Source organism: Rhinatrema bivittatum, chromosome 3 (assembly GCF_901001135.1).
Source record: "Rhinatrema bivittatum chromosome 3, aRhiBiv1.1, whole genome shotgun sequence".
Classification (NCBI taxonomy): Eukaryota; Metazoa; Chordata; class Amphibia; order Gymnophiona; family Rhinatrematidae; genus Rhinatrema; species Rhinatrema bivittatum.
In genome coordinates this window covers 198945434-198958813 of record NC_042617.1, presented here as the reverse complement: position 1 = coordinate 198958813, position 13380 = coordinate 198945434, and the positions used below count along the sequence as shown (strand labels likewise).

Here is a 13380-nt window from a genome sequence, read left to right as displayed (position 1 = left end):
CTTTGGTAAGAAATTAGATTTAATTTTGTCCCTAGGGGAGAATAAGATCCACAAATTACCAGAGGATCGTCCTAGACCTCGAAGCTCTTTCTCATCTCGCTCTCGTTTTCGGTCTAGTAGAAGATTTCGTTCTTCTCGTCCTTCGGCTCCACCTGCTAAGCAATCTTCAGGTAGGCAACAGAATTGGTCTCAGTCCTTTCATGGCCGCTGCTTCGGAAGACCTGGATCTTCCCAAGCCTCAGCTGGCACAAAGTCTTCCCAATGAGATACAGCCGGTCCTTTCCCCGGTTCCGATTATAGGGGGCAGACTGTCCCGGTTTTACGGGGAATGAGCCAGATTGACATCAGATCAGTGGGTTCTTTCAGTGATAAATCAAGGTTACGCTTTAGATTTTGTTCGGCAGCTTCACCACCGGTTTCTAATTTCTCCATGTTCTTACCTAGAAAAACGTCGCGTAATCAAGGACTCTCTGCAGCGTTTAAGCGACCTCGGAGCTATAGTTCCAGTTCCAACATCAGAACATCGGAGGGGTCGTTACTCAATTTTCTTCGTCGTTCCAAAGAAGGAAGGAACTTTTCATCCCATTCTTGATCTCAAAAGAGTCAACGTTGCCTGCGGATTCCCAAGTTTCGAATGGAAACTCTCCGTTTTGTCATAGCTTCAGTACACAGAGGAGAATTTCTAGTGTCTCTCGACCTCACCGAGGCTTATCTTCACATTGGCATTCGTTACGATCATCAGAAGTTTCTCAGGTTTTGCATTCTAGGACAGCATTATCAATTCAAGGCTCTCCTGTTTGGGTTAGCCACAGCTCCCAGAACATTTACCAAGATAATGATTGTGGTGGCTGCACAACTCAGGAAGGAGGGCTTGTTGGTACACCCGTACCTGGACGACTGGTTAATTCGAGCGAAGTCGGAATCTCTTTGTCGCTCAACGATCAGCAGGGTCATCGACCTCTTACAGTCTCTAGGCTGGGTGAGCAACAAGGACAAGAGTCACCTAGTCCCTTCACAGTCTCTGGAGTTTTTGGGTGCACTGTTCGACACTTGTCAAGGGAAGGTGTTCCTTCCGGAACATCGCCTTCTCAAGCTCCAAACGCAAATCAAAGACTTGCTGTCTATTCCTATACCATGTGTATGGGATTACTTGACAGTCTTAGGCTCAATGACCTCTACTCTGGAGTTGGTTCCCTGGGCCTTTGCGCATATGAGGCCACTTCAGTGTGCGTTGCTTTCACGCTGGAATCCGGTTTTGGAACTATACCACCTTCCCCTTCCCCTTACGGAGACGGCTTGATTCAGCCTGGATTGGTGATTACAGCCGGCAAATCTTCAGAGGGGAGTACCTCTAGAGATTCCGGAATGGACTGTGGTCACTACCAACGCCAGTCTTTCAGGCTGGGGAGCGGTATGTCAGAAAACATCTGTTCAAGATCAATGGTCCGAAGAAGAAGCACGGTGGTCGATCAACCAGTTAGAGACCAGAGCGATACACTTAGCCTTAATCGCTCTTCATCCTCTCCTATGTGGGAAATCGGTACGGATTCTTTCCGACAATGCGACCACGGTAGCGTACATCAACCGCCAGGGAGGATCTCGAAGCTTCCTGGTAGCGCAGGAAGCACAACAGCTGATCTCCTGGGCAGAACAACATCTGCTCAGCATCGCAGCCTCACACATTGCCGAGGTAGACAAAGTTCAAGCCGATTTTCTCAGTCGGCATCATCTCGACCCAGGGGAGTGGGAACTGTGCGAGGAAACCTATCAGTTAATATGCAACAGATGGTCCACACTGGCAATGGATCTCATGGCCACATTCCAGAATTCCAAGGCCCCTCGGTTTTTCAGCCGCATGAGGGAAAGAGGAGCAGAAGGAGTAGACGCTCTGGTACTCCCTTGGCCAAACAATGTTCTTCTCTGTGTTTACACCCTGACCTCTGATCGGCAAGGTCCTGCGGCAGATAGAGGTTCAGCGAGTCGACGTTGTTTTAGTGGGTCCGGAGTGGCCACGCAGTCTGTGGTTCGCAGACCTGGTCAGTCTAGCGCTGGATGGGCCCCTGCGGTTTCGGGATCTACCGTGCCACCTGTCTCAGGGTCCAGTTTGTTTGGAAGAGGTCGAACGCTTCTCTCTAGCGGCATGGCTTTTGAAAGGCGTCGGTTAAAGAACAAAGGTTACTCAGATACTGTGGTAACTACTTTATTACGTTCTCGTAAGCCTTCTACATCTTTGGCTTATGTGAGGGTGTGGAAAGTTTTTGAGTCATGGTGTTCTGAACATCAGTTAGATCCAGTGCACGCTTCTGTTTCGGACATTTTATCTTTTTTACAAGATGGCTTAGCGAAAGGTTTGTCCTGCAGTTCCTTACATGTCCAAGTTGCAGCTATTGGATGTTTTCGGGGTAAGGTTCGGGGATTATCCTTAGCCTCACACCCGGATGTAGCACGTTTTCTCAAAGGTGCACAACATCTACGTCCTCCATTCCAGAACTCGTCCTGCATGGAGTTTGAATTTGGTTCTTAGAGCTCTGTTTGCGGCTCCCTTTGAACCCCTTAAACATATGACTTTGAAAGATCTTACGTTGAAGGTGGTTTTCCTTGTGGCCATCTCCTCCACTCGTAGAATTTCGGAGTTGCAGGCCTTGTCTTGCAGAGAACCTTTTCTTAGAATTTCCGATACGGGAGTTTCATTATGTACTGTGCCTTCTTCTTTGCCCAAGGTTGTATCTTCTTTTCATTTAAATCAGTCGATAGAGCTTCCTGCTTTTCCGTCTTTAGATCGTATGGATCCTTCCTCTATGGATCTTAAGAAATTGGATGTACGACAGGTACTGTTACGTTATCTTGAAGTTACCAACAGTTTTAGACTGTCTGATCATTTGTTTGTGTTGTGGAGTGGTCCTCGTAAGGGTCACAATGTTTCCAAAGCTACGATTGCTCATTGGTTAAAAGAGACAATTCGTTCAGCTTATCTTCTAGCTAGTCGAGATCTTCCTGAAGGTTTGAGAGCTCATTCCACTAGGTCGCAAGCTACGTCCTGGGTGGAATGTCAACTAGTTTCTCCACAGGAGATTTTTAAGGCAGCGACTTGGAAGTCGTTGCACACTTTTGCTAGTCATTACCGCTTGGATGTCCAGGCTCCAAGTTCGGCAGCCTTCGGAGAGAGTGTTCTCTGAGCGGGACTCTCTGGGTCCCACCCCAAGTAAATCAGCTCTGGTACATCCCAGGGTCTGGACTGATCCAGGTACGTACAGGGAAAGGAAAATTGGTTCTTACTTGCTAATTTTCGTACCTGTAGTACCATGGATCAGTCCAGACGCCCGCCCTTTATGTCTGTGTATGGCAATTATCTTTTCAGAGAGTCCGCTCGTTCACTGTTTTGGTTTTTAAACCACTTTTCATGCTGTCTACTTTTCTTAATGTTTCTTGTTTGTTCCCAAGATTTTTTGGGGGGATTCTGCTTCCATTTAGGATTTGTGAGTTGGAAGTACGTTATAGTGTTTAGATAGATAGTTTTTATAGTAGTTACATTTCTGCTTTGATATCGTTCAATACTGATGGGACTGCAGGTGGCACCCCAGGGTATACGTCAGAGTTAGTAGAATGTTTCTCTGCCTCTCTCTGCTGGATTGGTGACATAACCCAGGGTCTGGACTGATCCATGGTACTACAGGAATGAAAATTAGCAGGTAAGAACCAATTTTCCTATTCTCCATCAATAGGGGCATTCCTATCTTCAGCATCAGTGCATATGTGTGTTTTATGCCTCCTGTCACCAATCTCTCTTATAATTGAGCTGTGACCGAAGTGCCACACATGCGCCGATGAAAGAGCGCTGACCGACATGCTGATTTTATGCCCCAAGGCAGAGAGATCGGACTGACAACAGCACGGAGAGAGGCAGGTCCCCGTAGCGGCGCCCCTCGCCCTCTGCATCTCACAGGTTCAGCAGGGTCGAGCCGGGCCGGAGGGAGACTCCAAATTTCTCAGCTCTTGCCACCACCACAGCTGCCTCTGGCCCTTCGCGGTGCTGGAGGTGGGGGAGGAGCGGAGTGTTTTCGTCACTCTCCCAGACACAACAGGCGCGGGAACTTTGCAAGCTCTTGCGAGAGCAGAGCAAAGACTTAGGCGGAGAGGGGACAAACATCTAGCCCGTTTTAACGGGCTCAACGGCTTGTATAAACATAAAAGATAGAGATTTCATACATTGCCTTTTCTTTTCCTTTTTCTTGCAATTATAGAGGTTCCCTTCACCAAGTGAATATAAAACTATTTATCTCATAGGTGATACAGTGAATCTATCATCCATCTCGCATATTAAATTAGGACTGCAGCATATTCATACTTTGTGTTTACTGCTCCATCTCTTTCTTGCCCTGTTTTTGACACAGCTAAGTTTCAACACCCAATGCACCTGCCTCAGGAGTGCCACTTCCTTCAAGGGATACTGAATTTCATTCATTCCCTGCTATCCACTGTGATTTTCTCCTGCCATCTTATCTATGAGAAACAAACCAAAATCTCTCTGGATGCTCCAAGATTCAGTATCCTCTGCTGCATAACCCCAGTCTTCCCTTACCCTACTTCACCTCTTGCACCCAGCTGACATTCATTCTCTTGTACAGTAGAGAGGGGAGGCCAGTATTTCTGAACTCAGATATATCATATCTTGATTACTTGCAGGATAAAGTTATTATTGGTGTTGCATATGATTGTGTAGACAAGATGGTCTATTGGACAGACATCAGTGGCCCTTCTGTCAGCAGAGCCAATCTTCAAGGAGGGGAACCAACTGCAATCATCAAAACAGGTAGAAGAATGGGATTCCTCTTTGTAGGATTATTTTCAACAGTGTGCATAAATTAGCACATACACACATAAGTACGTACACCCAAAGTTGCGCCTGTATTTTATAAACTGTGTGTGGGAGCCATAAGGCTTACAAAACACCAAAACTATACACACCCATTTCAGTATGCACACATTTTTTTGGATGCAGGAAGTTGCATACTTCCTACACCACGCACATTTTAGGTGCAAAATAACTGTAACTTGTGCATGCATTTACCACAGTTTTATGCAAGGAGGCAGGTATTTTGTAAAACAGCTCGCCCTGACCCCCACCTCTTAACCCAGACCTCCCATCTAAAAACTGCAGACAAAAGACAAGTATGATTTCAGTTCCATAATTGAAATTGGCAGGAGTAAAAGCATGTGCATAAGTTTGCTAATGTGCGTGCGTATGCTACTAACAAAATACTATCTACTGAACCCCGCCCTGGGACACCCATACCCCCCACTCCTTTTATTCCATTTACATTTACATACAACACTACCAGTACACCGCGTACACTTTCGGCTTTGACAAAATACTGCTTGCTCGCTTGCAAAATGTGTCATGCTATCAAAAGCAGTAGAACAATGCAACATATTAAATGAACTTGATTGTTTGAATTTGTTACTTACACACGTAAGTTCTAACTTAAATGACTGAAACCTTTTGAAAATTACTCCCTGCTGAGGCTTTATTTTGCAACAGATAGCAGAAAGGTTTTGATTGTCTGCTATTCATGGTCTTCTAAATAGTTCTGAAAGTTGTTGTCACATTAAAAACTGGTTTTACATCTGTCAGTATATTAAGGAGAAGATTTTCAAAAGCCTAAGCGCATAAATCAGGCCTATTTTAGAAAGGCCCAGCGATGCGCGTAAAGCCCTGGGACGCGCGTATATCCCGGGGCTTCAAAAAAGGGGTGGGGAAGTCCGGGGGGGCAGGGCGGGCCAGAGGCTCCGGCACAGCGGCCATTTGCTGCTGTGTCGGAGGATTGCGTGCCGGCAGGCTGCCAGCGTGTGCAAGAGGTACAATAAAGGTCGGGGGGGGGTGTTTAGGATAGGGCTAGGGGGCGGGAGGGGAAGGGAGGTTAGGTTAGGGGGTTAAGAAGTTCCCTTCCAGGCCTCTCCAAAATCAGAGTGGCCTGAGAGGGAACGGGTGAAGGCTGTGGGCGTCGGCGCATGCAGGGTGTACAATTGTGCACCCTCTTGCGCTCACCGACCCCCGATTTTATAACGTGTGCACCTGCGCACACATGTTATAAAATTGGGCGTCCATGTGTGTGTGCCGGGTAGCGCGCACATGGACGCCTGCTCACAATTTCTTAAAATCTACCCCTAATTGCTCATACTGAAGAGGAGTTTCATTTTCTCAGTTTTAGAACTTTAATTTTCTTCCTTTTCCTTGGCAATTACCCCAGCCTGTCCAGTTTTCATCATATCCTCTTTTAGCTTGACTGACATTTTATCTCCAAAAACACTAAAACAATTCACAAACAGCCCCACAGTAGATTTCAAAACCAATAGCTGTTGAAGGTTTTCATTGCTCTCCATTCTCTCCCCTAGTAAAATGTTCTCACATGAAGGCAAATTCTCCATGATATTTTACCATTCAAGTTCTGGATGCATCAACACGTTTACCTAATACCTGTAGCTATTTTTCTGAGAGGGAAATAACTCTTTGGGAAATAAAAGATGAAAATAGTGGTGGATATGCCAAGAAATTCTTGCCTGAAATAAGCTACCGGGGAAGCAGTAAAGGGCAGTGCTGTAACAAAATTTAAAGAAGCTTGGGACAGTTGTAGGAGTGGAGTTGAAAGGTCCGGTAAAAGGCATTAGAAGGAACTGATGTTTAAATATGGGGATTTTATACCTACACTCATCTACCCAAAATGGTAGAGAAGCAGAGAGGAAAAATTTCAGTTAGATAGACTGGAGAGGCAGTTGGTCTTCATCTGCTGTCATTTAATATGTTGCATTGTTCTACTGCTTTTGTTAGCGTGACATATTTTGCATTACTCAGTTTGAATAGCTTGGGTGGGCCAAATGGTCCTTGTCTGATGACATTAATTGTATAAAAAATATCTTTTTTTTTTCTCTAGGACTGGGAAGCCCTGAAGGAATAGCAGTTGATCATCTTGGGCGTAACATTTTCTGGACTGACTCCCAGCTAGATAGAATTGAAGTGGCCAAGTTGGATGGTAGTCAGCGTCTGGTGTTGTTTGATACAGAACTGGTAAACCCCCGAGGCATTGTAGCAGACCCCATGAAAGGGTAAATTTTCATTTCCATCTTTAAAATGCTGAACTGATTATAATGTAACTCTTTCTGCTAATTTTTTTATATTTATGAAACTTTAAAGTATTAATCCAAGGAAAACCATTCTTCTGCGGCAAATGGCATTGATGCATGAAATATTGATATCAAATCCAAGAGGATAAGAGAGGAAATAAAAAAAAAAAAAAAAGGAGAAAATACATCATGCATAATAGACCACCAGATAAAGTAGAGAGCAGTTCAATTAAAATTGCAAATAGTGTGGGTGTTGCGGTCCCGACCGCTTCCCTTCTGTTAGGGCTCAGGCCTGCCTACCTCCGCTTCAGTGATCACCGCATTCCACCCGCTCCGGACCCCGGGGGCTTCTCTCACTCCATGAGGCGGCCGCCATTACGGGCCTGCTTCCCTTTGGTCTCGCACGCGCGCGAGGATGTCCCTCTTGAGCGTCCAGCTCCCGGAAGCCCGGCCCCGCCCGCGCTGCTGACGTCACGCCCAAGTCCCGATATAACCGGCGTTCAGACTCTCTCTCAACGCCTTGCAACGAGGTTCACAACTTCTTAGTTGCTCTCAGTTGCGTACTTGTTGATCTCCACGCTGCCTGCCTCCGACTCCGGTTTGCTTCTGACTCCGCTTCAACCTGCAGCCAGCCCCTGACTCCAGTCTGCTTTCGACTCCGCTTCAGCCTGCAGCCAGCCTCTGACTCCGGTTTGCCTCTGACTCCGCTTCAGCCTGCAGCCAGCCTCCGACTACGGTTTGCTTCTGACTCCGCTTCAGCCTGCTTCAGACTCCGGTTTGCTTCTGACCCCGCTTCACCCACTGCCTGCCTCTGACTCCAGTTGCTACAGACTCTGCAGCCGCCCGCTGCCCTGCCTTCAGCCGGCCCTCGGTCCTGTGCAGCCGGTCCCCTGCCTTCCGGGTACCTTGGACTTCCTATTCATTCTGCTTGCTCTGGTCCCTGCCTACGCCCATCGCAGCCTCTGGACATTCTGTAGACAACTCCCAGTCCCGAGGACCCGGGACCCTTCGGGCTCCTCCCGGGGGGTCCCTGGTTCCTGGATGAGCCCTTCCAGCTTATGGCTCCGCCCCCTGGCCTACCCTGTCTCCCTAGGTAGGCCGGCCCAAGGGTCCACTATCTTCTCCAGCAGCATCAAACTGCAACAGTGGGATGGCCTCCTTCATGCACCATTTTGTGCACATTCACTAAAGTCTAAAGTTGAGCACCTGCTCAAAGTGAGTGTTCAGAGTTAGCATGCACACAGGGCAGGCACCCTAACATTTAACACTGCGGTGATGCCATATCCTCAAGGCCTGCCCCAACCCCCAATCCAGCATTTACCTCTCCCTTCAAGATCAGATTCCATATGACAGGCTGCTGTTCATGGCAATCAGGCAAATGCGCAGGAAACAGTATCCTTATCCCTTTCTAGGTATATTGCCTCATAGTTGGCACAGTTCCTTCCTTGAGACAGGAACAAGCCATATGTACAGCAGACATTCAACTATAGACTGATTTAAGACTTTATGCAACAACCCAAAACTAGCAGCTTCTCCAGCTTACTTGCAGGGCTCTTTCCCACCTGGAAGAGTAGCTTCAAGTTTTCCCTGGTCCTGTTCTGACCAATCTCTGCTCATCTAGCAACCTTGAGGTAGCCTTCTGGCCCTCTGCCTTCTTGGCACTTCTGGTCTTGTGCTATCTCTGCCTCCATCTCACTGTCTCTTGCTCTAAAAGTTTTTCTTCCTGTCTGCTGTAAGCCATACCCTTATTAGCGCCACCACCCAGTATACAATCACTGACCCCCTCTCTCACCTAGAATGTTTCTCACCATTTTGGCGAGTTCCAGGCTTCACTGGCAGGAGGAACGTAGGAGCCGTGATACCTGCCTCCTTGCATATTACTGAACAATACCATCTGGCAATCTTTCACCCTATAACAGGCAGCGTGATATATGGCAGGAGAACTCTCTCATCTCATCAGGAACCTTTGGAAAGAGGAGGAGTTGGTTGGGGGAGTCAGTCTGAAGAGGGGAGCTTCAAGCTTGATCCTGAAAAGGAAGAGTGGATCCAAGCTTGGAAGATGAAATCCCTGTGCACTTTTTGGGGGTAACATACTTGCTAATTTTGCATGCTTGCTTTACAGGCTGACATTTAGCAGACACACAAATACAATTAGTGCATTGGCAATTAGGGACTATTTTAAGTGTGCATGTTAAAAGTTTCTTTAGCTTGTATGTTATGCTTACCATTCATGGGACGGCTTCATGAGTGATGTCACCAGCTGAAGACTGCTTCCTCATGCAGCAGGGAAACACTGGCACTCCTGTTTCCTTCCTAGGTGCGCGCATACCGAGCTATAAGGGCCCGCGGTGGGAACTTGTGCTGTATGTAGAACCCGGTCATGCAACACAGGATTGCCTTAGCAAACAAGTTGCCTTGCGTTCAGCCAAAGCCTGCTTATCTTCAGCCAAAGCCTGCCTTGTCTTCAGTCTTGTTCCAGTCTTTAGCCTGCTCCAGTCTTAACCATGCTTTATGTCCATCTGCAGTCCTCAACTTCAGCCTCAGCCATATTCCATGTCTGTCTTCAGCTTCAGCCTTAGCCTTGTTCCACATCCGCCATCAGCCTCAACCTTGTTTCAAGTCTGTCTTCCACCTTCAGCCTCAGCCTTGCTTCACGTCCGTCTGCAGTCTTCAGCTTCAGCCTGGTCTTTCAGCCTTGTCTGGTCCATAGCATTGTCTGGCTCCTCGGATCTGACCGTAGTCACAGCCTCTTGGACTTGTCATAACCCGGCTTGTGCAAAGACTAATTTGCCCGCTGACGGTGCAGACAGGGCTTTGCCCACGAGGTTGCACAAATTGCACCACGGCAAGATGATCTCATGCTCATGTCACTCGTAACAGGTTGCTGAGGCCATGAGCTCGGAGAACGTGTCTTCACGATGGGCCATCACTGTATTGGCCACCCAGATGCAGAAACAAAAGGCTGAATGGAATGGTCTCCTGAACAGGTTCATGAAACAGGCCCAGCAGCAACTTGATCAAGTAAATGGGTTACTACAGACCTTTTCTCAGCACTTAATGTGATATAAGCCTAACGTCCAACCTCTGTCCCAGTCCCAGACTTGGTGAACCCTGCACCGGCATCCATCTAGGCCGTGGAATCCATGACACAGCTCCCTCCACCTCTGAGGTGTAGTGTTGATCCTAAGGGGTGCAGAGGTTTCCTCAATGTTTGCAAGATGCATTTAGAGTTGCAGCCAGCTTATTTTTTTTTTTTTATGATCGTGTCAAGATTACATATATTCTCTCTCTGTTGGACGGTCCTACTCTTGCCTGGGCTCTCCCATGTGGGAACAAAATGACTGACTTCTCAGAGATTTGGATAACTTTACACCACAATTTTGCCTGATCTTTGACCAACATGAGCGTGTTGTGTCCACTGCCACAGAACTTATTTGTATTCATCAAGGCACTCGCTCAGTCAGTAAGCATGCAGTATAATTTTGTACACAAGCTTTTGAAGTTGGTTGGGGTGAAGATAGCCAAACTGCAATTTTTTGGCAGGGTTTATCTGGGAGAATAAAAGATGAACTAGCAGCTTGGGACCTGTGATGACTCCTCAGAAGCCAAAGAGAAGAGGTTTGAGGAGGGGGCTCTGTTATGTTTACCACTTGCAGGATGACCCCTGCAAGTGGTTTTGCTCACCCCGATGCCACCAGCTGAAGACTGCTGCCTTGTGCAGCAGGGAAATGCCGCCACTCCTGCTTCCCTCCTAGGCAAATGCGCATGGTGCAGGCCGGGCTATAAAGGCTCCCAGTGGGAACTCATGCTCTCGGCACCCTCCGATGATATCACATGGCTGGGTATTTAAACCCAGGCCATGCAACTCAGGATTGCCTCAGCAAACAGTTTGCCTTGCCTTCAGCCTCAGCCTTGTTCCACATCTGCCTTCAGCCTCAGCCTTGCTCCACGTCCGTCTATAGTCCTCAGTTTCAGCCTTGCTCCATGTCCATCTGTAGTCTTAAGCTTTAGCCTGGTCCTTCAACCTTGTCTGGTTCATAACATTGTCTGGCTCCTCGTATCTGACCACAGTCACAGCCTCTTGGACTTGTCATAGCCTGGCTTGGACAAAGACTGGTTCACCCGCTGTCAGTGCAGATCTTAGGGCTTTGCCTATGTCACTCACAACATTGTGCATGCTAAAAGATTATTAGTTTATAGGCAACATTATGTAAAAATAAATTACTATTTGACTAAGCTCTGCTAAGTTCTCAGTCCATCATGGTGCAGCTTTTCCATAGTGGTATAATGAACACATGGCATTGTACTATAAGCATCCTTTAGTATAAACTGGCTTCAGAATGGCTGTTGGATCTTACACTATCTTGTTTTGTTTTCCTTTCCATTTAATATAATATAAATAATGTCAGGGGAAATGCTGAATTCTTCTTGGAAGGTCAAACAATATTAAAAAAACATGATAGTATAGAGGCTGATATTCAAAAAAAGCTGAGTTCCTAAATTTAGGCTCCTATTTCCAACATTCTAAATTTTTGGCTGAAAATTCACTTATTCCATTGAGGAACCTAACGCTTAGACCTAGATTAATCATTTTATTATAAAAATGATGATAAAAAGGGGTGTGGTTATGGTAATTTTCCTGGGCTGTTGAGAGAGAGAGAGAGAGACTCTATAAGGCTCTCATATAAGTAAACTATTTATACCATTGTAACAGGGGTAACTAGTAACTTGGGGTGAGGTTTGGTGGTAGCCTAGGTTTTTGGGGGGGCAGTTTTACATGCACGTTCAGAGGTACGAACAGCACAGTAGACATCAGTGAAGAATTTATATGATTTGGAGTGATGAAAGGTACACAAAGATGAGATTTGTACAGTGTACTCTCGACCTAGCTTGATACAATACTCTCGACCTAGCTTGATAGCAGCTAGGTAGAGAGTTCATCAAGCTAGGTCGAGAGTACACTGTACAAATCTCATCTTTGTGTAGCTTTCATCACACCAAATCACATAAGAACATAAGAACATAAGAAAATGCCATACTGGGTTAGACCAAGGGTCCATCAAGCCCAGCATCCTGTTTCCAACAGTGGCCAATCCAGGCCATAAGAACCTGGCAAGTACCCAAAAACTAAGTCTATTCCATGTAACCATTGCTAATGGCAGTGGCTATTCTCTAAGTGAACTTAATAGCAGGTAATGGACTTCTCCTCCAAGAACTTATCCAATCCTTTTTTAAACACAGCTATACTAACTGCACTAACCACATCCTCTGGCAACAAATTCCAGAGTTTAATTGGCTGCAGTCAGTGCTCGCCACGTTGCTGGATATATTTTATAAGGTATTCAGCCTTATCTGGCTTAGTTAGACAGATAAATCTAGGACTGCTATTTGGCTATCCTATAGTTAGATAAACTTATCCGACTAACTATAAGAGAGCTGAATAAATCTCAGCCAAGGTAGCCAAGTAAGTTTATTTGGCTAATTTGTTCAGCCAAATAACTGCTGAATTATTTACCCCTTTATTTTTATGATTTCTATGTGATAGCACATTTTGCCTACAGTGTTTAATGTACAGTACCTCTGCACACGTGGGGCAATGCAGAGCATTAGGTCAGCCAGTGTCATTTGATGCCTTGGAGTAATCGGGGCAGAACTGAGTAAGGATTGCAACTGCCCTGAGGTCCCTTGCACTACTCCAGATGGGATGAAAGGGAGATTCCAGGAAGGAGGGTACCTCACTGTAGGGATGAGGGCAGTTCCTGATTGGAGGGCTGTGCAAGCTTCTGCCAGAGGCAGTGTGATCCTGCTTGGGAAGATGGCTGCTGCTTCTGATGAAGGGGCTTGTTCTGTCTAAGATGGGTGCTTTCTTCTGCTGGGGAAGGATCCTATTTGGAGATCTGCTTCTGCTGGGAGGAGCAGGGTGATCTTCTAGGAAAGGTTTACTGTGGGCCATGGATATCCCTTTAAGGAGAGGAGGGGGCTGAGGACTGAGACATCGGTAGGCGTGTTAGCTTGACTATGCTCTCAGAAAAAGTTGATTACACCTCTTGAGATGCATAACTTAACGCAATTTACAGTAATCTATTTTAATATTAATGTGCTGTTTTGCATGCATTTGCATTCAAGGCAGCGCCTTAATGTTTGTTTTTTTTCAAGAAAATATTTGCTTTTGCATATTAATGGTAACACCAATACATATTTTACCATTAACACTCATTAGATACCAAAATAGATGTTTAACATGTGTTTAATGCAGTGAAG

At 46.3% G+C, this 13380-nt stretch overlaps 1 protein-coding gene across 2 annotated transcripts in view; it reads left to right on the top strand.

The window, feature by feature from the left end:
• NID1 (nidogen 1) overlaps positions 1-13380 on the top strand; it is a 201589-nt gene that overhangs the window by 153205 nt on the left and 35004 nt on the right. For both annotated transcript variants that reach the window (XM_029594103.1, XM_029594102.1), the window contains 2 exons: positions 4684-4810; positions 6930-7101. In XM_029594103.1, the coding sequence (XP_029449963.1) occupies positions 4684-4810; positions 6930-7101 (299 nt within the window). The remainder of the gene's footprint in view (positions 1-4683; positions 4811-6929; positions 7102-13380) is intronic.